The sequence below is a fragment of the Staurois parvus genome, unplaced genomic scaffold, assembly GCF_062004578.1.
Source record: "Staurois parvus isolate SC_StPar_1 unplaced genomic scaffold, SC_StPar_1.0 ptg000086l, whole genome shotgun sequence".
NCBI lineage: Eukaryota > Metazoa > Chordata > Amphibia > Anura > Ranidae > Staurois > Staurois parvus.
In genome coordinates, this window is record NW_028317882.1 from 11,088,510 (window position 1) to 11,114,427 (window position 25,918).

Sequence of the window (25,918 nt, forward strand, 5' to 3'; positions counted from 1 at the left end):
TGGGTTTAGTAAAACTTTAATAACAATGAATGAATACTATTAATTAATTATATTAAAACAAATATAGCCAATCTTCCAAAACAACAAAAAAATAAAAACACAAATCGATTTGGAACCATGAATATATACTTTCCTGAAATAACGCAAAACTAATCATTCAAAACATAACAATTATGACGAAACAAAAAAAAAAATTACTCAACGAATGAAACCAAAACAAAACAATACAAATTTTTCCATCTTGCACATCTCTAGTTATTGCCATCCCTCTGAAAACTGATCCACAAAGGATTGACAGGGGGGGAATGTTTCATCCATGGCAGAGCACCACAACACACAGAATGTTCACTTCATCATGTTCTGGTGTGTTACTTGTGGGTACTGGGGTGTCATTGAACTTTGTTTAGCTTTGTAAAATAAAGATTTTATACAAGCAATGAAAAGGGATAGAAAAAGATCAATTTGTAAATGCACAAACAGTAAACAAATGACTGATAAAAACCATGATAGTTATTCTTTTAGGTCATATAAATGAGGCCATATAAATGAATAAGCTCATATCTAGAAAATAATGTTTTCCTAGTGTGACAGGCCTAATACAGTAAAGCTACTGGATTTCCTAAACCTTTATATTTGTAAATGCATTCCAAAAATGTAGATTTTAATTTTTAAAGACACAGTATATTTGAAATGTATTTTTAAAAATATTTTTCATATATTTTGTATTAAAACACATTTCAACATACAGTATATATATATATATATATATATATATTTATTTTTAAATATATTGAATATGGCCAGAATTGTAGCATTTCAAATATATGTCAATATATTCGGGAAGAATATTTTTAAAATATATTTTTCTTCGATGAGGGTACATCCTTCCATACACCGTCACTGGGAGCAAGCACCCACTCCAAGAAAAAAAAAAAAATAAGGTCCTGCCATCCTGTCTTCATCTTGGACAGTAGACACTACATTGGTCATATGTAGGAGAGGCTGTTCAAAGAAAAAATATCTTTTAAGCCAGTGTGCATGGAGCCTAAAAGCGAACATTGTTATAGCAGATTACCAATTCTTAGATGTGGTGTCATTAGTTTTCTTTTTTAGGCTTGCTTTCCTTCATTTCACCTGGTGATCTGGCCAGTAAGTCTGTTGTTTTTCAACAAAACAAGCTGTCCTGCAGATTTAGGAGTTAGAGGGCTGAGATAAACCATTTAACACTGACAGGGGTGCTTACAACGGCCAGCTTTTCTTTATTTATGTAAAACAGGGGTGGTCAACCTGTGGGCCACATGTGGCCCTCAGAGCCCTCTGATGTGGCCCTCGACCTCAAACCAGGGAAGTGTACTTCTAGAATATCCTGGAGGCTTGGTGTGCTTTCTGCTTGCACACCAAAACTCCTGTACAAGTTTTGTTGCACTTTCAGAAAGTGTACCACACCCACAAGATATAATATAGAGGTCTATGGCAAAGCGTAGCTAACCTTCAGGAAAGCCAGAGCTGCACTGTGCTGCACCAGTGTTGTGGGTAAACTGAAGCACATCAGTGTGAAAGTAGCCTTGGGCCAAGGACAGTAAGGGCTTGTTTACATTTGAGGTTTGGAGGCGGTATAGCTTCATGGTTGAGACTTGTTTTTACCATACACACCCCCCTCAACCAATGGTGTAGCATCAGGGTTTGCAATGGTGACCCCGTCCCATGCTCCAGGGGGCCCATATGACCTCCTTGTCACATTCTGTTTTGCACTTGGTCAGGAGGGGCAGTGGGGGCGGAATGTACAAGAACCAGTTCTCTTCATTTTCCTCCTGCAATCACTGAAACCTGGCTTCTCCTCCTATCCCTCCCGTTGGCATTCAACGTCTGCAGGAGGAAAATATGCAATATGCTATTATAAAAAAAAAAAAATTGAAATTCTGGACCATTTTATTGTGGTCTGCTAGTGCTTACCAAATCACTTATGTGGCCCTCACTCTATAAAAAGGCTGAGCACCCCTGATGTAAAACCTTTGTCCCAAAAGAACAAAAATGGTTTACTCTGTCTATAAAGCGTTAGCTGGAGTTTGATTTGTTTATTGACTAAATCTGCTAATACATTTAACATTCCCTTCCCTCCAGACTGACAATGCTGCTGTCCAAAGGTGTCCCCTGTGCTCCTTCATCCAGAGCGAGGGCAATCTAAGACAGGAGGTGTGTTCCTGGCCAGATCACCAGGTGAAAACAGAGGGAAAAAGCTTTAAAAAGAAAACGAATGCAGCCACCACATGTAATGATTGGAAAGGTGCAATATATTACATTTTTTTTTGGTTTTAGGTTTAATACAGTCTTAACCAATGTTACACTTTAAAGGAAGTGTACATGGAGTCATGCTGGTGCTGAATTCCAGTACTCATTATGGCACAAGCAATTAAAGGAAACTTGTACAGATGAACTATGGCGACTGCTACTGCTAACCTGTCCTTGTAAAAATTCTAGCAGTCACGCTGATCCAAGGGCTTCAATACCTTCTGTGTCACTGTCCCTGAGCAGACATGCAGATCCAGGGTTTTCGAATCTGCATACTTGTTTGGGGTCAGTGGTTTAATAAGTAATAAAGCAGACGAGTATAGAATGAGGACAGTTAAACCTTGAAGGCAGTATAACTGTGTACATGGTTTTGTAGAGTCAGCAGCATCTGAACGCAATAATTCGAACATGCCACAATAGAATATCAATGCAGAGGAAGCACCTTTTTTCTCAAATCTAAAAAAAAAAAAATCCATAATAATAATATTAATAATGTGATTTTTTTGTGTGATTGTTGTTATGATGTTGTTTGTTGCAGGGTTTACCCATAGGGGAGAAAAATATATTTGAAATATATTTTAAAATATTCTTCCCAAATATATTGACGTATATTTGAAATGCTACAATTTTGGCCATATTCAATATATTTCAAAATATATTTAACTGAATATCTCAATCCAGAAAAAAATCTGAAGAATACATTTAAAAAATATATATTTTTAAAAATATATTTTTTTTAAATATAGTCTTCAGATTTTTTTAACATATAAAAAAAGTAATTTTAACATATGTTTTTATATATATTTGTAAATGCATTCCAAAATTGTAGATTTGCGTTTTTAAAGACATACAGTATATTTGAAATGTATTTTTAAAAATATGTTTCATATATTTTGTAATAAAAACGCATTTCAACATACAGTATATATATATATATATTTATTTAAATATATTTTGAAATATATTGAATATGGCCAAATTTGTAGCATTTCAAATATATGTCAATATATTTGGGAAGAATATTTTTAAAATGTATTTCAAATATATTTTTCTTCCATGTGGGTACATCCTTCCATACACCGTCACTGGGAGCAAGCACCCACTCCAAGAAAGAAAAAACAAAATAAGGTCCTGCCATCCGGTCTTCATCTTGGACAGCAGACACTACATTGGTCATATGTAGGAGAGGCTGTTCAAAAAAAAATATCTCCCTTCTTCAAAAAAGATATACTATTTTGCAATTTGGTTGTTACTTTTGCACATAATACTATGAGGAAGATTTTACTAAAATTGGAGAGTGCAAAATCTGGTGTAGCTCTGCATAGGAACCAATCAGCTTCCAGATTTTATTGTCAAAGCTTAATTGAACAAACTGAAGTTAGAAGCGGATTGGCTATCATGCACAGCGGCGCCAGATTCTGAGTGCTCCAGTTTTAGTAAATCTCTCTCTATGCGACCTAAGCGTCAGCTCATGCACTGATTTTCTGAATTAGAACAAGTACTTCTAGTTATATTGCTACTAATGAGAATAGTAATTCATTCTTGAATATTGTGATTTTCATCAGCTGCTGCACACCATTCCTGGGTATATTAAAATTACTTTAAATTACTTTAAATGAGCTAAAATAACTAATCAGCTAGAATAGTGGTTAATTTATTTTAAACCTGTCTATGTGCAATGAGATTATAAACAATCCATTTTCGCCTTGTTGTCTGGCCATGTATACATGATAATGATTAACTCTAGCGAACTGGAATGCATGACCCACGTTGATGTCATCCGTTGGGATATGCCGATACATTAAACTACAGATGTTAAAAGAGCAATCTGGGACTAAAGCTGTAACATAATGTACCTTTATCTACAAGCCTTAGGCTTCCCATATGGTATTTTAATTTTAGTTATGCAGTTTCTGAAATCAATACAGGTATACAGTATATGTTTTTAAAGTATAGGTATACGGTATTATTGTCTTAACTGTGGCAAATCAACCCCTCCAGCTAAACTACACTAACTCCCCATTCTGTGTAGGAAAGCAGCAATGCATGGAGGGTAAATTAAGTTGAGCTTAGATGGTAGTTTAGTCCTTCAAGAGACACAGCTAAAGCAAAAGCTACAAGTATGATCATAGGTGTTTCCAGGTATTAGGATGAATTTACAAAACTTTAAAGTAGAAAGATGGGCTTAACCGTAACTACTTTTAAAACTGTTCCCTAACCCTCCCCCCCACACCTAAACTTGTTTATCTGAGTAAGAAAGATGAATATACTTACCTTTATTCAGCCTAATCCTGTCCATGCACTTGACCCCCCTCCCCTGTGTCAGCCAGCACAGCTGCAGGGGAGAGAAGGGTGTGCCAGCAACACATGGGCCACTGAAGTCTATCAGAGAGGTCACTGCATCAAGCATTACCAGCCATTGTAGAGCACTCTTTGCTCTCCCCTGTAGCGCCACTGGCTGACACAGGAGAGATCACACGAACAGACTGAAACAGGCCGAAAATAGGTAAATATACAGATCTTTCTTACACAGGTTAGTAAGCATGGGGTTAGAAAGGGGGGGGGGGGCAATTTTAAGAGTAGTAAGGGTTAAGCCCAGAACTCCACTTCAGCACAATGATATGGGTCTTTATTTCAGCCATGTTACTGCCATTTTTAAAATATTTTCAGCTGTCACTTTTTTGAAAACAAGGATGCTTATCCTGGGGTATTAGCTTTCTGAATTGTGCAGGAGATCCCAAAAAGCCATGCTCCCCGGGAGCAGTGATACAACTATATTCATATAGACACATATGGATAGCATGGGGTACTGTGGCAATGGCTTTCGTTCTGGATATTGCTAAATACCACATCCTGTAGGCACAAAGTCCCTCTTTAATGACCTAGGTTTATTTGAAGTGTGTACGTCAAGTGACTTTCAATGCACAGTCAGTATAACATGCCATTTACTTCACTGATGCTCCATCATCCTGCTCCTTTTACTATTCACAGACAAAAGGGAAGTAAATTAAAGAGTTCATAATGGGCCTCAACTCTAAAGAATACTGTGTATTTCCCTTCATGCATCTGATTGCCTGTTATCCCAATAAAAGACATTGGAATCTACCTGTCTCAAACATGGTTGAGTAATTACAGGAATAAGAAGATTAACTTCAACTTGATATTATTACAAAAAAAAATTTAAATGCATATTTGATTATAAATCGTAAGTCTGGTCCTTTATTATTTGGATTAGAGTCCATAATTAACTACTACTGTACATTTACAAATACTAAATTTGATAATATAGAAAGAGACAAAATTGTAAAGGGAACGGAAAAGTGTTTTACAGTAAACATAGTAGAGTCAAGGCAGAATAATGTATTTCTTACCTCCATGGGTGGAGTGTTTGCAGGGGACTGTTGGGGCTGCAGGGACTACAGGGACTTAGCAGAGTCGGACTTTGGCTGTTCGGAGATAAACTGTAAAGGAAGAGCAAGTTCAACACCTGGAGCTCTTCGCACTGTACATTACAGTTGTATGGACAAAAATGCAAAGCTGAATACTACAAACATAATAATACACTGTAGCCAAGACAAACTCAACGGCATACGAGTTCAAATAAGGTTGCAGATACACTTAAGTCTACACATTAACTTACAAAGTGTAATGTCAGTTGACGTATGAACAAAGTTTGTGTAGAACAGTAGACATTTAGCCAACGTTTAAACCGATCTCAGTGGATACTGGCTGCTCCATGATATTTTACTTTATATTCAAACAACAAAACTGTATTCACTCTAAGAATTAATACAACGTGAGCAGATTGGCAATGTTTCTTAGCACACTGAATTATTTAAGCTGTATATCATCTATGAGTCATATAGGCACACATATGTTCGTAGACAAAAAAGAGCAGATTGAGTTAAAATCCTTCAAATACTTGGGGATTAATGCTAACGCTAGTTTTTAACATGGTTCAAATGTGTGTGGTTATTGGCAGGTGGAACTGCATTGCCCTTTAAGCTTTACAACCCTCCCTGCTTTTGGGTAATTTCCTGGAGTAGACCCCTCCTCCCTATCAGAGTACACCACAACACCCCCTGGACTGTACGTAAGCTATGCAAAGTCTACCACTCAGAAGCTAGAATGTGCGAGACTGAGACCAAGCCTTGCCTCTTATTTAGCCAAAAGTCTGGACTGTTTACCCTTTCTATACTTGATATTACCAAAACTTTGGATGTCATGATTTTTTTTGGCAGGTGGAACTGCATTCCTCTTAAACAGTTAACACTCTCCCTGCTTTTAGGTCATTTCCTTGAGTAGACCCTTTCTTCGGCCTTCAAAAATGTTGGGGAGGAGTTTCCTCAAGGTCTTTTGCCAAGTGATGCCAGAGGGGAGAACTGTGAATGGTTTTGGCCAACTTAGAACATGAGAAATGTGCCCTAAAACTGGGAGTACACCACAATACCCCATGGACTGTATGTAAACTATGTAAAGTCTAAAGGACCACTCAAAAGGCATGCATATATATGTGGCCTCTCTACAAGTGGGCCTTAACACCATGCAGAAGCATATACACTCACTGGCCATCTTATTAGGTACACCTTTCTAGCGCCAGGTTGGACCCCCTTTTGCCTTCAGAACTGCCTTAATTATTCATGACAGATTCATCAAGGTGTTGGAAACATTCCTCAGAGATTTTAGTCCATATTGACATGATAGCATCATGCAGTTGCTACAGATCTGTCGGCTGCACATCCATGATTTGAATCTCCCATTCCACCACATCCCAAAGGTGCTCGATTGGATTGAGATCTGGTGACTGTGGAGGCCATTGGAGTACTGTGAAGTGTGAACTCATTGTCATGTTCAAGAAACCAGTTTGTGACATGATGCATTACCCTGCTGGAAGTAGCCATCAGAAGGTGGGTACACTGTAGTCAAAGGAGAGGGCATGGTCAGCAATAATACTCAGGTAGGCTGTGGAATTTTTAAACGTTGCTCAGTTGGTACTAAGGGGCCCAAAGTGTGCAAGAAAATATCCCCCACAACACCACCAGCCTGAACCGTTGATACAAGGCAGGACAGATCCATGCTTTTGTGTTGTTTATGCCAAATTCTGACACTACCATCTGAATGTCGCAGCTGAAATCGAGACTTATCAGACCAAGCAACGTTTTTCTAGTCTTCTATTGTCCAATTTTGGGGAGACTGTGCAAATTGTAGCCTCTGTTTCCTGTTCTTAGCTGACAAGAGTGGCACCCAGTGTGGTCTTCTGCTGCTGTAGTCCATCTGCTTCAAGGTTTGACATGTTATGCATTCAGAGATGGTATTCTGCTTACCTTGGTTGTAATGAGTGGTTATTTGAGTTACTGTTGCCTTTCTATCATCTCAAACCAGTCTGCCCATTCTCCTCTGACATCAACAAGGCATATTCGTCCACACAACTGCTGCTCATCTGATATTTTTTCTTTTTCGGAGCATTCTCTGCAAATCCTAGAGAGGGTTGTGCGTGAAAATCCCAGTAGATTAGCAGTTTTTGAAATACTCAGACCAGCCCGTCTGGCACCAACAACCATGCCACGTTCAAAGTCACCTAAATCCCCTTTCTTCCCAATCTGATTAGTCTTTACCACGTCTAGATGTCTAAATGCATTGAGTTGCTGCCATTTAATTGGCTGATTAGCAATTTTTGTTACCAAGCAATTGAACAGGTGTACCTAATAAAATGGCTGGTGAGTGCATGTGGCTCTGTATAAACAACTTACTGTGCCGAGAGCACGCTCCTTGCACAGCAGGCAGCAGGGATCGGTAAGCTCCCGATGCATACTTTCAATCGGGACCTTTCCAATCATGTGACTGCTGAGACAGCCAACCAGAGCGGCCACATGACCTAAAGGCCCGCCTCTGCCTACATCTAGAAGCTCTTAAAGGCCCAGGAGATGTCAGCGGGAAGGGGTTAGTTAAAGTAAGTAAGTTTTGGCATTGTTACTGTCTCAGTAAGGTGAAATACTGCGTTATTGGGGAGTTAAAATTCAGTTAAAGTGAATCTGCAGCCATTGGTCTTGTAAAACTCAGAGATAAAAAAGAGTTTTCACAGACCCACAAAGTAGAGGGCAGAGAGAATAAAAGCTCAATGAGAAGAGTTCTAAGCCCTGATTGGAGGGAAAAGGACACACTTACTCTTCACAGCACACATAAACAATGCAGAGCTGAGGCTACGAATCACATAGCTGTGTGCTGGAGCTCTCCTCCCCCGTCACTTTTTATCAGCAGAGGAATGAGGCAGCAGAGAGAAATGATACTTAGAGCGTTGGATAGAGCCAAGTAAACACTATAGCAGTATGTGCTTTATTCATATTTAATGTCAGAGATTTACAACTACTTTAAGAGTGAAGTCATGTAACTGTGAAGTGTTTCAAGTAAACCTGGTTGGCCACAGAGTGGTTGTAGTTAAATGAAAGTAGTAACCCTCCTGACCGTAAGAGATTGATCCTACAGGTAGCATATGTCAGATGACTTTGGTCCCCATGTCACATGGGCCCTGAGTATCCAGATTGATTTTGTCAGCTTTAATTTGAACCACGAGAAGTCACTAGCTGATCATCACTTTAAGTTGAGGGAGAGGCAGAACACCTAACCATTTACTAAACTCTGGAGCAACTGCACATGCAGAGTGTACAGTATATTTGCCTTTAGTAAATCACCTCATATTGTGCAATGCATTGTCTGCAGCCTAAAGCCAACAATTTGACCCACCAAAAAAAAGCAAAACGTACCCCTGTCCTGGGATATGTTTACCAAATCATTTAGGTGACTTAGTTGTCAATTTAAAGCTGAGCTATGGGCACAAAAGCTTTCATTTAAATGTATTCCGATATAGTCACAAGGTATCTAAATAAAAGTGTAACTAAAAGCAAAATTTTTTTTTAAGTTTTAGATAGAGTGGATTAGAACACCTGCCAGTTTTTATTGCTGTCTGTGAGGGAGATTCACCCTAATTGTCCTGTTTACCAATATCATTGGAAAAGAAAAGTAATAGAAAATCCCAAATTTTGGGTTGTCCCCATAAAAGTAATCTTCCAATGGGGACACAAGTTAATTTGCAGAGATTTCCTCTCACTTTCTGTTTGGCTATGGGACAGGTTTGAAGGTAAATCTCCCCCATGAGACAAAGATGGCAAACATAGCCATTAGGGAGGGTTATAACCCTCCCTTACTCTATCCAAAAATAAAAAAGTTTTGCCTATAGTTCTACTTTAACTGTGTGCACCAAATTTCTTTGCAAGCCTAGTTATAACCTTGTAAGCAGTGGTGACCTCACTGTGATGCACCTGTGTGGAGAGCACAGTAGTGGAAAGGGCCCATCAGGTCCACCAACTACACAGGAAAAGATTGGGGTTAGGTACAAGGCCACTCACTCTGCAAAATTACAGAGCAGGATTGACTGGTCTTAAACCAAAAAGATTCACCACAGATACACAGGAACACAGTATCACTGCTTAGATCTGAAACAAATACACAAAGCACACCAACATTCCAGAAGGAACTGGCCTGTTACAGTTAGGGGACCGTACGCACAGGAAGTGAAGGCTCCTGGGTTTTGGGATTGCCAGGGACTGGGATAAGAGAGTGAAACCGGAGGCCTAGGAGACGGGAAGAGCAGGGATTGGGATGTCTGCACCTTTGGCGAGGATGTGCTTGAGGGGCAGAGTCTAAGGATCACCTGGTATTTCACAGAACACCCCACAAGGGGTGATGAAATTTGCTGTAGGACAGCTTCCAGGTTGTAGCCCTCAAAGAAACACAAGGATCCTCAGGAAACAAGATACAACCTTCAGAAGACAAAAGGGGTCCGCCATATGGCTTGCCAGGGCTCTTTTTTAGTTGGAACTTGGTAGAACTCAGTTCCACCATCTCTGGCTCAGGCCCTCTGCTCCCTGCTCACCACTATCACGTGTAAACACAGAACTTCAGCTTCTACATTTACAAGGACAACTTGTATCCCAACGGCTCCCACAGATCTGATCTCCTGAGCAGCTCCCACTGAGTGTAGGATGGGGACAAGGGAGAAGCAGGTGACTGGAGTGCAGTGCGGATGCCAACACCTCCACTGGAAGATCTTCCTGCAAGTGAGAGAGCCTACAGTGTGAAACGAGGTACTAGAGCTGGCTGGGTGCTTCAGCTTAATATAGTAACAATATATAAAGTAAGTACGATATGTGGAAGATGGTGGAGCTTTTAAGGAGGGGGAGAAGATAGGGCAGTGAGGGTGCATGCTGAGATCAGAGGTGAGGAGGGGGTGAAGATGAGATGTAGATAGGGGATGCAAAGTCAAGCAGCTGTGGGAGAAGGTTTAACTTTTCACTCTGTGTGTAGCGCACCCCTGAACTCTGCACTATGTATTCAGCGCACCTCTGAACTCTGCACTCTGTATGCAGCACACCTCTGAACTCTGCACTCTGTATGCAGCGCACCCCTGAACTCTGCATGCAGTGCACCCCTGAACTCTGCACTCTGTGTGTAACACCCTCCCCCCAACTCTGCACTCTGTACGAAATGCACTTCTGGCATTTATTGCCCTTTTAAGACCCTCACACGTTTAGTGAAATTTGACCACAGCCACTATTTGATGTGGTTTGGAGGGTGGGTGTGGGGAGGAGGGGCGTTGTGGTTGAGTTCCTGCACCTATTTTCTGGGGAAAAAGCCCTGTGACTTGCACATGTGCAACAAGTACATTAGCCCTTTAAGACAGAGTTTAAGGATGGATTGGCTGCTGGGCCTGCAGTCTGTAATTGGCTGGAAGCAGAGAAGCTCACACGGGATCAAAAACTCGGCGCTGGATCAAGCCACAGGAACGTCTGACAGTGCCTCTTGTATTTAAACTGTATTTGCCTATTCTGGAAAAAAGACAGCTGATAGGAGGTATAAAGTGCCTAAACCTAGATGTGGGTGTTGCAGTTTAATAATTGTCCAGATAGGATTTACAGACTGAATAGGGAGAAGGGTCACTGAGGCATGGTGGAACCCTGTAGTACAGAAACAACTATTTAAAATATATATTATATAGATCTTTTGTCAAGAGAATGTACTTTGATGTGCTTCTACACGTATTTAGGTCAGGGCTGCCCATTTCAAATAATATATTCACTTTTTTCAATCTAGTTATGGCCTCAGTTAGCACTGTTGGTTTTATGTATCATTTGTTACCTCTACTACGGTCTGTATTTCCTTTTTTCTGCACTGCATTTGTACCACCTGTTATTTGTCCAGCTATATCATGTGTACTCCATGTACCTATTTGCTGACAAAATCAATAAACATATTGAACAAGAAGGTCAGGACTAAACAATAAAATTATAAGAAAAAAGGCTTCTCATTGTTTCATTCAGGTAACTATGATATATAAATGGGGTTGGCAACCCATCAATTGAGCTACCTGTCGACCATAGGTGATGAGTAGATCAGTGATCCTGCTTTGCCAAACCCCCAAGACTGCACTTCCCACATTGCAGAGCTGCTGGGAAGGAACTACCTGGTATGCAGCACTGATCATGGCTGGTTTCAAGTCAATCCCAGGTGCTTGTGTCTGACATCACATAGGATGGATGAAAAAGGATTGCAAGCTGGAATCAGAGCGCCAGGAGAAAGAAGAATAGTGTGTCACTGGGCATGTGAGAAATGTTTCTGCTGTCCTGTGGTACACACATCTCTGCTCTACTAACAAACAGTCACCATCATCTGCCCTACCAACTGTCACCATCCCTTGCCTTACTAACAGTCGCCATCCCCTGCCTTACCAACTGTCGCCATCCCCTGCCTTACCAACTGTCGCCATCCCCTGCCTTACCCACAGTCGCCATCCCCTGCCTTACTCACAGTCGCCATCCCCTGCCTTACCAACAGTCGCCATCCCCTGCCTTACCCACAGTCGCCATCCCCTGCCTTACTCACAGTCGCCATCCCCTGCCTTACCCACAGTCGCCATCCCCTGCCTTACTCACAGTCACCATCCTCTGCACAGTACTAACTGTCACCATCCTCTGCACAGTACTAACTGTCACCATCCTCTGCACAGTACTAACTGTCACCATCCTCTGCACAGTACTAACTGTCACCATCCTCTGCACAGTACTAACTGTCACCATCCTCTGCACAGTACTAACTGTCACCATCCTCTGCACAGTACTAACTGTCACCATCCTCTGCACAGTACTAACTGTCACCATCCTCTGCACAGTACTAACTGTCACCATCCTCTGCACAGTACTAACTGTCACCATCCTCTGCACAGTACTAACTGTCACCATCCTCTGCACAGTACTAACTGTCACCATCCTCTGCACAGTACTAACTGTCACCATCCTCTGCACAGTACTAACTGTCACCATCCTCTGCACAGTACTAACTGTCACCATCCTCTGCACAGTACTAACTGTCACCATCCTCTGCACAGTACTAACTGTCACCATCCTCTGCACAGTACTAACTGTCACCATCCTCTGCACAGTACTAACTGTCACCATCCTCTGCACAGTACTAACTGTCACCATCCTCTGCACAGTACTAACTGTCACCATCCTCTGCACAGTACTAACTGTCACCATCCTCTGCACAGTACTAACTGTCACCATCCTCTGCACAGTACTAACTGTCACCATCCTCTGCACAGTACTAACTGTCACCATCCTCTGCACAGTACTAACTGTCACCATCCTCTGCACAGTACTAACTGTCACCATCCTCTGCACAGTACTAACTGTCACCATCCTCTGCACAGTACTAACTGTCACCATCCTCTGCACAGTACTAACTGTCACCATCCTCTGCACAGTACTAACTGTCACCATCCTCTGCACAGTACTAACTGTCACCATCCTCTGCACAGTACTAACTGTCACCATCCTCTGCACAGTACTAACTGTCACCATCCTCTGCACAGTACTAACTGTCACCATCCTCTGCACAGTACTAACTGTCACCATCCTCTGCACAGTACTAACTGTCACCATCCTCTGCACAGTACTAACTGTCACCATCCTCTGCACAGTACTAACTGTCACCATCCTCTGCACAGTACTAACTGTCACCATCCTCTGCACAGTACTAACTGTCACCATCCTCTGCACAGTACTAACTGTCACCATCCTCTGCACAGTACTAACTGTCACCATCCTCTGCACAGTACTAACTGTCACCATCCTCTGCACAGTACTAACTGTCACCATCCTCTGCACAGTACTAACTGTCACCATCCTCTGCACAGTACTAACTGTCACCATCCTCTGCACAGTACTAACTGTCACCATCCTCTGCACAGTACTAACCGTCACCATCCTCTGCACAGTACTAACCGTCACCATCCTCTGCACAGTACTAACCGTCACCATCCTCTGCACAGTACTAACCGTCACCATCCTCTGCACAGTACTAACCGTCACCATCCTCTGCACAGTACTAACCGTCACCATCCTCTGCACAGTACTAACCGTCACCATCCTCTGCACAGTACTAGCCATCACCATCCTTTGCCTTCCTAACTGTCACCATCCTCTGCCTTCCTAACTGTCACCATCCTCTGCCTTCCTAACTGTCACCATCCTCTGCCTTCCTAACTGTCACCATCCTCTGCCTTCCTAACTGTCACCATCCTCTGCCTTCCTAACTGTCACCATCCTCTGCCTTCCTAACTGTCACCATCCTCTGCCTTCCTAACTGTCACCATCCTCTGCCTTCCTAACTGTCACCATCCTCTGCCTTCCTAACTGTCACCATCCTCTGCCTTCCTAACTGTCACCATCCTCTGCCTTCCTAACTGTCACCATCCTCTGCCTTCCTAACTGTCACCATCCTCTGCCTTCCTAACTGTCACCATCCTCTGCCTTCCTAACTGTCACCATCCTCTGCCTTCCTAACTGTCACCATCCTCTGCCTTCCTAACTGTCACCATCCTCTGCCTTCCTAACTGTCACCATCCTCTGCCTTCCTAACTGTCACCATCCTCTGCCTTCCTAACTGTCACCATCCTCTGCCTTCCTAACGGTCACCATCCTCTGCCTTCCTAACGGTCACCATCCTCTGCCTTCCTAACGGTCACCATCCTCTGCCTTCCTAACTGTCACCATCCTCTGCCTTCCTAACTGTCACCATCCTCTGCCTTCCTAACTGTCACCATCCTCTGCCTTCCTAACTGTCACCATCCTCTGCCTTCCTAACTGTCACCATCCTCTGCCTTCCTAACTGTCACCATCCTCTGCCTTCCTAACTGTCACCATCCTCTGCCTTCCTAACTGTCACCATCCTCTGCCTTCCTAACTGTCACCATCCTCTGCCTTCCTAACTGTCACCATCCTCTGCCTTCCTAACTGTCACCATCCTCTGCCTTCCTAACTGTCACCATCCTCTGCCTTCCTAACTGTCACCATCCTCTGCCTTCCTAACTGTCACCATCCTCTGCCTTCCTAACTGTCACCATCCTCTGCCTTCCTAACTGTCACCATCCTCTGCCTTCCTAACTGTCACCATCCTCTGCCTTCCTAACAGTCACCATCCTCTGCACAACTAACTGTCACCATCCTCTGCACTACTAACTGTCACCATCCTCTGCACTACTAACTGTCACCATCCTCTGCACTACTAACTGTCACCATCCTCTGCACTACTAACTGTCACCATCCTCTGCACTACTAACTGTCACCATCCTCTGCACAACTAACTGTCACCATCCTCTGCACAACTAACAGTCACCATCCACTGCACAACTAACTGTCACCCTCCTCTGCACAACTAACTGTCACCATCCTCTGCACAACTAACTGTCACCATCCTCTGCACAACTAAGTGTCACCATCCACTGCTCTACTGCTGTACACTGTTCTACTAGCCCCACCCTCTGCCATACTTACCCCTACAATCAGGGGTTGGACAAGGGGTAGGCAGGAGGGGTGGCTGCCCTGGACACTGTGCTATCTTGAGGGGAGGGGATTTGTGTTTGGAGGGAGATTTGGGGGCACGGCAGAGGGTTATGAATTGTTCTAGGAGGGGAAATTTGGGGAGGTGTGCTAGGACTGATGATTTGGGGGGATTTATGTTTAGAGGGGAATAGGGGGAATAGGATTTTTTGCTAGTGGGGATTTGGGGGGTTCATGCTAGATGAAGTCATATGGTAGAGGGGGAGGGTATGGCCAGGGGGGGAACGTTTTTTGTGGGGGGGGGGGGTATTTATGTTAGTAGGGATGATTTGTACTAGGAGGGGGGGATTTGTGTTGGATGGAGGCTTTGAAGTGGGGAGGAGAGGTATTGTGCTCAGAGGGGAAATTTGAGGGGTAAGGGATTTGTGTTAGGGAGAGTGATTTTTTTGGGATTTGGGCAGAAAGAGGTTTTGAACTGGGGATGAGGGAGAGAGGCAAAGATTTCGACTGCGAGGGGCGATTTGAGCAGGGGGGTGGATTTGTATTGGGGGAGACGGATTTATTCTTAGGGGTAAGCATGCAGATTAGTGCTTGATTTTTTGTTCTTTTTTTGGGGGAGAGGGGATTTTTGCTACCACATAATGCTCATACATCTTGGGGGAGGCGCAGTTTGGCATGGGTTCTAAATGATGGGGTCCCTGCACTGCCTATAATCTGCCCTACAAACTGCTGACTCATGTATCCTGCCCTACCTTTTACTGACCTCTATACACCATTCTACCTATTACTGACCTTTATACACCGCCCTGCATTCTGGCCTGAAACTAGTCAAACAGGTAGCCTGCAGTACCAGATGTTCTGCTTTCATGATAGACTCCTGCATCAGACATGTGGGGTTATCACGTATGAAACAATTGTAAATGAAAGTGAACGAGTTGCTCACTGAAGTGAACTTTTAAGGTAGACGAAGTTTATATTTTTACAGTGACATTCGTTTTATTATAATCTCTCTACATTTTCCTGGTGTTATCCTTACTGTTTAGTTAGGTCTTGCTAGTTAATTTCCTTTAAAAAAAAGGCAACTGAACTTCAGTGATCTTTGATCTCTTTCATGTTGTTTAGGTAGATCTCCACCTCTCATAGGTTGCCTACCCCTGATATATAACATATTACTATTTTTCTTTCTGCTTCTGAGGCAGTGGGTAAACCTTTAGGCTCATTTCACACTTTAAACGTTCTCAAGTTTACTTCTTTGTCAAAGGACTCAACAACAATGACTAATTCTTCAATATAGGCAGGTATGCCATTTCTTTAACACTAAGTGCTCTATTGATAAATGTTTTTACACCCAACTTTTGCCAAGGATTCACACATTTTCTAGTTGAATCTAATTTGAAAAACGTGAGAATATTGGGCAAAAGCTGTGTGAATCTTGTATGAAAACATTTCTACTTAGACCCCATAGTGCTCTGGTAATCCTTTTTCATATATTAAAGTGGTATTAAACCGCAAACCAAAAAGGTTATATATTACAGTTTACCAACCATTGGATACTAACACCCTTCTTGTATTACAGTGCCCCCATTCTGGATAAAGTAACACAGGGGCACCTTTGGACAACAGCATTGTCAGTGGGGGGGGGGGGCGTGTCAGATGGACTAGCAGATTTAATACACTAACAGTTGAAGTTGAACTCCAGATAAAGCTTTATAAGCAGATATAGTAAACTGATATTTTTCCTTTTGGAATAAAGGTTTTACATAAATAAATAATAGCTGATCATTTTAAGCACCCTGCAAGTGGTAATTAGTTTGTCTCAACCCTCTGTTGAAAAACAACAGACCTGCTGGCTGGATCACCAAGTGAAAAAGCAAAGAAAGCCTAAAAAAGGAAAATATCACAGCTATCACATCTAAGAATTGTTAAGCTGTAATATAATATGGACTGAATTTAATTCCACTAAGTTTTTGTAAAACAACTAAAATACACTTGCTTTATTATCATTATTGTGTCCCTTTAACACACATGTCTAAAATTCAGTAAGCCTTATTCTTTTTAAAGCCTAGTAGGTAAAAGTAATTTGACATCTAATTTTATTTTAGCTCAATTAATAGAGAAAACTGTCAAAATAAACGTAAATTAGACATAAGCACTCAAGTGTATGTTGGTTTTATATTTTGGTTAATCACTTGGGTTATTTCTAGATTTGGGTTATTTCTTATTAATACATTAATGATACAAGTTTCAATGCATTCTATTTTCTTATTTACGGTAATAGAAAATGCCACAATTAAATTGTGTTTCTTCTGCCAGTGGTCAAAAGATTTCCCACAAGGCACTTCTGGATGGTAACTGATGACAATGCAAATTAGAACATAATGGATTTCAAAAGCTACTTGTATAAACATTCAGTTTTGCACAGTTGGGGAAAATAGCAATCAGCACTCCCTCCCAGATGTCTACGACAGGGAATGTCTGCCATCATGTCTACACACACACAAATGTTCCGATGCTTTGATCAGCCACATTTTCTCTTATGCCTGTAGGTACCTTAACTCAACTAGCATCTTGGACTATTATTCAGTCAACACAATAAAATGTGAAAAATCAGGCTCTTTTGTATTATTTAAAATGCTACACGGTTATCCCAAATTCCTCCTATACATTGTATTTTTAAAATTGGGAGGCTACATTTCTTTTTACAGTAAATGGGATTGCATAGTACATGTTTTATATATAGTTTCATTATTTATGATAATCAGGACAACAATATTAATGCTAAGGTTTTTGCTTCTTTTTAGTTAGGTATTTATGAAAAAAAATGTATTACAAAAATTGTTATCTTTACTGATTGGCAAACCAACATCTTTTGTGAACACAGATTTACTGCTATTTAGCAAATAGCTTGTATAGTCTATGTTGTAAAGAGACCTGAATAGGGAGAAATCAAATTACAAACCCAGAAAATGACTCAGAGACATGGCCACTTCCCTTCTCTTCTAGCATAATGCAATATCTGGGATTTTAAGCAGTCAATAACTGAATAAAGGTTAACATGCAATCTTGTGCCTTCTTACTTGAAAGCCTCCATACTACATAAAAAAATTAGTATCTTGAAAACACCTTAAATGTAAATTTATTTGTAAAAGAACGATTTTAAGAATATCTTAAGAAGAAGAATCTTAAGAATAAATAGTTTAAAAATCTTACAGACATAAAAAAATGGAAGCAATTCGACCACAATTCTTTATGATTAAACATTTGGGATCATTGAGTATCTGTTTGTTCTTTGCTAAAGAGATCAGATATTGAAGGGTTTTTTTTGTAGTCATATCTCACAGGACACACAATGCAGTATTCTGTAACCATGTAACCATGATGATAAAATCCACTAAGACTTTTCAACCAACAAAGAGTATGTTTACCTTTTCAGACTATGTTGAGATTTTATGTGCTGTCCTGTTTGCTCTTGTATGCCACCACGGTGGCATTGCCTAACTGCACTGTGACTAAATGGTTCTCCATAAGACTTATACAATGTAAGAGGGACAACAGAATATCCTGCAGTTCCAACCAACTATTTAGAAACTTGGATTCTGCTACAGACCTAATGTTCCTGCACTGATGGGTTGTCCAGAATGCCTCCCTAGCTGGGGATACTCACATCCATGGTGAGAATCTTCCAACTAAGAAGCAAAAAGAATTTTCCTGAGGCCATTGTCAGAGACCAAAGCCACTGAAGGAGGGACATTCTGGTCTAAAGACTGAGACAAATCTCCCTATCCAAGGAAAATGGGGATCTGTCCCACTTGGCTAGGATCTTCTTCTGTGATGTACTAGTGTGGAATTGAGCAAGCAGAACTGCCTCAAATGTGGAAACCACAAGCCCTGGGACCCTCATGTAGAAGCCAGAGAGAACCTGTGCTGTGCTCAAAGCAGCAGAATATAGCATGTCAGCAGTTTGCTTTTCTACTCAGGAAGAAATGGTTTGGCAGGAGCTAGTGTTCAGAATTAGAATTAAGTACTCCAGGTGTAGGGATTGGGTGAGAGGACTTTTGGAGGTTTCAAAAGATTCTCTACAGAGTTTGACTTAAACCTTGGATTTTAATTGCCAAGATGAATCCTGAGGAGGAGATTGCCTTGTTCCACAGCAGCACTAGGATCAAGACCTAGGTGAACACTCTCAGAACAGAAATTAGCCTGAAGGGAAGTGCTACAAATTGGTAAAATGCTAAACTATTGCAAAGTGAAGAAAGCCCTGGGAGCCAGAAAATATTGGGAATGGGATGATAAACATTCCAGATGTGTGCAGAGGCCAGGAAATACCCATGCAGATCTTTTGAACCTGGGAAAAGTCAGATACTTTGCTTCCTGGGATTTAACTGGGAGATTGGAAGTGAAAAAACCAAAAGCATTCATAAATAAAAAATTCATAAATTCTTGTTCTCCTAACCTCTGGGGATATTTCCCCAAACCCTGGTCCTTCACCACCTCACTCACCCACTGGGCACCCTCCTACCCCCAAGAACCACCGCAACCCCCTCAACCTTATACCTGTCCCCCTCCTCCCCGCATCCATCCCTCCACTCTCGGTTGCACTCCTGAATGCCCGATCGGTTTGCAACAAGCTCACTGCCATCCATGACCTCTTTATCTCCCTCAACCTCCTAGCGGTCACCGAAACCTGGATCCAAGCCACTGACTCCACCTCCCCTGCTGCACTCTCCTATGGAGGTCTCGTCTGGTCCCATTCACCCAGACTGAGCAGCCGTAGAGATGGTGGGGTCGGTGTGCTCTTGTCACCGCTGACCACCTTCCAGGTCCTCTCAAACCCCCCCTCTCTATCCTTCTCCTCCTTCGAGGCCCACTGCATCCGACTCTTCTCTCCCACCCCTCTGAGGATTGCAGTAATCTATCGGCCTCCTGGATCCGTATCCCGCTTCCTTGACGACTTTTCCGCCTGGCTGCCCTTCTTCCTCTCCTCTGAGCTACCCACCATCATCCTTGGAGACTTTAATATCCCTATCAATGTCAACAATCCGGCTACATCCCAACTCCTCCACTTAACCTCTTCTTTTGCACTCACACAGTGCACACAGTCCTCCACCCACACCAATGGGAACACCCTGGACCTCGTTTTCTCCCATCTCTGCACCCTCCACAACCTCACAAACACCCCTTTCCCTCTCTCTGACCACAACCTCATTACGTTCTCCGTGTCCCCGTCCTATAACGCCTCCTCCCCCAAACGTCAAACCATCACCAGTCGTAACCTCTGCAACCTGAACCCAGCCCCTCTCCACTCTGCAGCTGACCATCTGTACGACAGTATCCTTCCACTGTCATGCCCTGACCTGGCCACTACTGCGTACAATGACTCACTGTCAGCTGCCTTAGACTCCTTACCACCCCTAACCACACGTATCATTAGACCCTGGCTGCTTCAACCCTGGCAGAACGACCACACTAAAAATCTTAAACAACGCAGTCGTGCGCTGGAGCGATTATGGCGCAAAACCAGATCGCCTCGTGCGTTCTCCCTCTACAAATCTGCCTTCCTCACCTACACCTCCTCCCTCCATGCCTCCAAACAAGCCTACTTCGTAACCCTCATCAACACTATCTCCACCTGTCCTCACCGGCTCTTCTCCACTTTCAACTCCCTACTCTCTCCCCCCCCACCCCCACCCAGTACCTCACTCACCGCCCACAAGATTGCCAATCACTTCCAAAATAAGATCGACGCAATCCGTAAGGACATCGCCAATGCTCAACCTACCTCCCCGCCTAGCCTCCCTCCCACCATAACCCCACCAACTCTCCCCTCCTCTGACCTCACAACCGCCCTACCCCCCACCACACCTAACGTCCCGCACACTATAACCTCCCCAACACTTCACTCCTTCAGCCTTGCTACCACTGAGGAGATCACTAAGGTCTTCTCAGAAGCCCGCCTCACCACTTGCCCCCTTGACCCTGTCCCCACACAACTCCTCCGGTCACCCTCCTCCTCCATCCTACGCTCCCTCACCCACATCTTCAATCTCTCCCTCTCTACTGGCGCATTCCCCTCCCCCCTAAAGTACGCGCACATCACCCCCATACTCAAAAAACCCTCCCTGGAACCCACCGACCTGAACAACCTTAGACCCATCTCCCTGCTGCCATTTACTTCCAAGCTCCTTGAGCGCTTAGTCTACAATTGCCTATGCACCCACCTCACTGACAACAACCTCCTCGATCCACTACAGTCTGGCTTCCGTCCCCTACACTCCACCGAAACCGCCCTACTCAAAATCACTAATGACCTGCTAACCACCAAAGCTCATGACCACTACTCAGTCCTCTTACTCCTCGACCTTTCCGCGGCCTTCGACACAGTCGACCACCCCCTCCTCTTTAACAAACTACACTCCCTCGGCATCAGAGAGTCCGCTCTCTCCTGGCTCTCCTCCTATCTATCCCAATGCTCCTTCAGTGTTACCTATAACGCTACCACCTCCCCCTCTCTCCCCCTCTCTGTTGGGGTCCCCAAAGGCTCAGTCCTCGGGCCCCTTCTCTTTTCCATCGACACCTCCTCCCTCGGCAAACTGATACACTCCCACGGCTTCAACTATCACCTCTACGCTGATGACACGCAAATTTACCTCTCCACCCCTCGCTTCACCCCTTCAGTCTCCGCCCGTATCACCCACCTACTGAATGACATATCAGACTGGATGTCGCTCCATTTCCTCAAATTGAACCTTTCCAAAACCGAGCTCCTGATTTTCCCCCCGCCCGTGCCCCCCCCTCCACCCTCTCCATCACGACCAACAACGCCACCATCAGTCCCACCCCACAAGCCTAAGTCCTAGGTGTCACTCTAGACTCAAACCTGTCCTTCCAACCCCATGTCCAATCGTTGGCAAACTCATGCAGGCTCCATCTCCGCAACATCTCCAAAATACATTCATTCCTAACCCCAGACACTACTAAACAACTCATTCACTCCCTTATTATCTCACGTCTGGACTACTGCAACTCTCTTCTCACTGGCCTACCTCATCGCATACTATCCCCGCTTCAGTCTATCCTGAACTCAGCGGCCAGACTCATCCACTTTACCAACTGCTCCGCTTCTGCCACCCCCCTCTGTCATTCCCTCCACTGGCTTCCGATTGCCCAACGCATTAAATTCAAACTACTAACACAGACATACAAAGCCATTCATAACGCTGCCCCAAACTACCTCACCGACCTGATACCCAAATACCACCCAACCTGTAATCTTCGCTCCTCACAAGACCTCCTACTTTCTAGCTCCCTGGTCTCCACCTCCCACGCCTGACTGCAGGACTTCTCCAGGACTTCCCCCATCCTCTGGAACTCACTACCCCAATCCATCAGACTGTCACCTACCCTCCTCACCTTTAGGCGCACCCTGAAAACCCATCTCTTCAGGGAAGCCTACCCCGCCCTCACCTAACAGCCGATCTCCTCCACTCCTCCTACCACTCCATCCCCCACAGCCAATTCCTCCTGTACCACTATCCCCTCCCTCTTAGATTGTAAGCTCGAAAGAGCAGGGCCCTTGAATCCCTCGTGTTTTGTTACTGTACTGTAACATGTTCTGTCCCCCACTATAATGTACAGCGCTGAGCAAACCTTTTAGCGCTATATAAATACTGTATAATAATAATAATAAAAAAGGATAACATCATTAAAAGTGCATCAAAAAGTGAGGTTATACTTTAATTTGGCATAGAAATACGTTGGGTTTATAGAGTGTATTTTAAAAGCATGGTGTGAGTTTTTAGTAGACATGTCATAATTAAATATGCTTTCATACTCTTTTGTAAAGCATGTATGTATCTGGGTTGTTTATCCCCCCAAGTATCTGTTACTATATAACAGAGGGTCTAAGTAGTCCTATTCTTCACTACTAAGTGTAAGGTCATTTTAGAAATAAATAATTAATAGATGATAAAATAAGCAGTATTCAGGATCAACAGAGACCAGAGATGTCAACCTGGGAGAACAGTTTATAGGATGATAAAGAAGCGGCAGGTGCGGTGGCAAAAAACTGGTTGAGGCTAAATTATTTAAGGGGTGTGGCTTCAAGCGGGGACTTACAAAATACACACAGTAAAAAAAGAAAAAAAAGAAGGCATGGAACAGACAAAGTGGTGCACTTAGAAATCAGAACAGATGCGAAGAATCATTTTTAGGATGCAAGAGAAATGGTACTATGTAGTGTAATTGTAGACATAGAGAACAACAGAAGAAGTAGTACAGTATAGCATCCACACAGACAGAATTATAACAGACACAGAGAAGGTACCCATGCTCAGAATTTAGCTGGCCATATATGGATTGTTTTTTTTTCAAATCAGCCAGCTAACTGATAAAAAAACCCAAAAAAATGGAATCTCCCATGCACACAAGCAAAGGTGGATGCTGCAATTATCCCCACTGTGCTACTGTATTCTGACAGCGGGGACTCCCGTTCAACAGAAGCTGAACATTTCTGTTCGTGAGAAGCTGATCATTAGATCAACTTCTCTCAAGCAGGAGCGGCCATAGAAGGATCGAAATTTGGCTGCTTCATGCTGACCTGGCCGATTTTTTACCCATCTATGGATAGTTTAACACCCAGCATACAATGTTACTATGCAGTCTCTATCCATACAAGATAAGATTAGATACTGAGAATCACACCCAGTAGGACAAGGAAAATGCAACTGTGCAGCATCCAAACATAAAGATTAATAAGATACAAAAAACAACACTCATCATACTGGACAAGAGAAGTTCCAATGTGCACCATCCATTCATATAAACAGAATAAATACCAAGAATTACATTCAGCATACGAAAAACAGTACTGTACAACATCCCTACTTCGAGCATAGGAAGAGATACTACAAAATACAAAACAGCAAACATACAAAAAACAAAAACAGAGAATTATATCCAGCATACAGTATAAGAGAAACAGTACTGTACAACATCCCTACTTCGAGAATAGGAAGAGATACTACAAAATACAAAACAGCAGACATACAAAGAACAAAAACAGAGAATTATATCCAGCATACAGTATAAGAGAAACAGTACTGTACAACATCCCTACTTCAAGAATAGGAAAAGATACTACAAAATACAAAACAGCAAACATACAAAGAACAAAAACATAGAATTATATGCAGCATAAAACAGTACTGTACAACATCCCTACTTCAAGAAAAGGAAAAGATACTACAAAATACAAAACAGCAGACATACAAAGCACAAAAACAGAGATTTATATCCAGAAAAAGATAGTAGTACTATGCAACGTCCATTAGTAAATTTTGTTAACCTTTTAGAAACAGTAACCAAAACAGCAAAGTACACATTTATACATTTTACATGAGCATATCATGGCTGTCCTGCAAAATACAGGTCACCTGGCAGCTGTGCAGGGGAGATGGGCTGGGTCAGATGTTTGGTGAAAGAGAGGAATCAAGGTAAACTTGTATGTCATACGGGGTGACAGAGTGAGAGGGATAAAAGAAAAAAAAACAGGGAGAATCCCTGGATTATAGGGTTGACATGACTGCATAGATTTTTGTGACAATCAGGTTTGATGCTGATAGTAAACTGAAAATTATTTTTTGGAATATAATTATACTCAATATAAATGTGTCAAATCTGGCATAACAAAAAACATAACATTTTTTATGTTTATGGATTTTTAAAGATGTGCAATGGAACCTGATAGCATGAGATTTTACTGTGAGACAGTGTGTGATATTTGTAAAGGTGATTGTATTAGGCTGAGTTATAAATGGAAGGGTGTTTTCCAGGATGGAAGATTCTGTCTCCATGGTAACCCCATCTGTACCGCTGCAGTAAGATCCTCTTTCACTGCATGTTTTAAGATCCAATTTAAGCTGTAACTATGCCTTTCTCTGCCCTGTTTACAGTATTTATTGTTCTAGACTTAGATTTATAACAAAAATCAGACTTGTCTAATATACAATGAGAACACATACACGTAAATGGAGGCTGAAAATACATATGCTGTCAAAGCGCTAGTAAACAAACATACACACATAAAGTGAAAACGTACAGATGTGCTTACTCACGACATAGTTATTACTGAAAAAAACAATCTGTGCAAGCCCCATAGCAGTTCATCAGTTCCTTTGTTGTCTTTTCCAACTGTCAACATCCAAGGAAAATTGCTATGGGGCAGCACAAAGAACTTTTTCAGATACTGTTGACAGCAGTAGTAATCCAAAACATATACAGGTGGCAAAAAAATGCTTATTTTCAAAATGTGGGGTAAGAAAAATCCTTTTGAGTTTCTCAAATGAAACCAATCAAATCTAACCTGTTGCTATGGGCACTGTTGGAAAATAATAACTTCCTAAAAATTGTGGTAAAAAGTTCCCTTATGAATATGTCCTTGCTGTTATACAAATTGTGTATGCCATATGTGCCTTATTGTATTTTTTTTATCTTTGCCCTGCCCTATCTCTTGTTTTTTATATTTTACCAAAACAATACAAAAAGATTGCAAAAAAAATGGGTAAGCAGTTTGAAAAAAATTGTTATAAAAATGGCCAGTAAACATTACAGCAAACACAGTTATAGGCCATTATAATTATGCTGATTTATATTTTGAAACAAGGTAAAATTTTGATGCAATTAAAATAATTAGTGCTTTTCCAATAAACATTTGTGTAAGAAAAAAATAAAATACGCAT

General features: G+C 42.2%; 1 protein-coding gene across 7 annotated transcripts in view; it reads right to left on the reverse strand.

Moving 5' to 3' along the window:
• The window catches only part of MAST3 (microtubule associated serine/threonine kinase 3), a 282,906-nt gene that overhangs the window by 192,601 nt on the left and 64,387 nt on the right, over positions 1–25,918 (reverse strand). For 3 of the 7 annotated variants that reach the window (XM_089670047.1, XM_089670046.1, XM_089670048.1), the window contains one exon: positions 5,661–5,750. The exons of the other annotated variants lie outside the window; for them this stretch is intronic. In XM_089670047.1, coding sequence (XP_089526173.1) covers positions 5,661–5,750 — 90 coding nt within the window. The remainder of the gene's footprint in view (positions 1–5,660; positions 5,751–25,918) is intronic. 7 annotated transcript variants of the gene reach the window in all.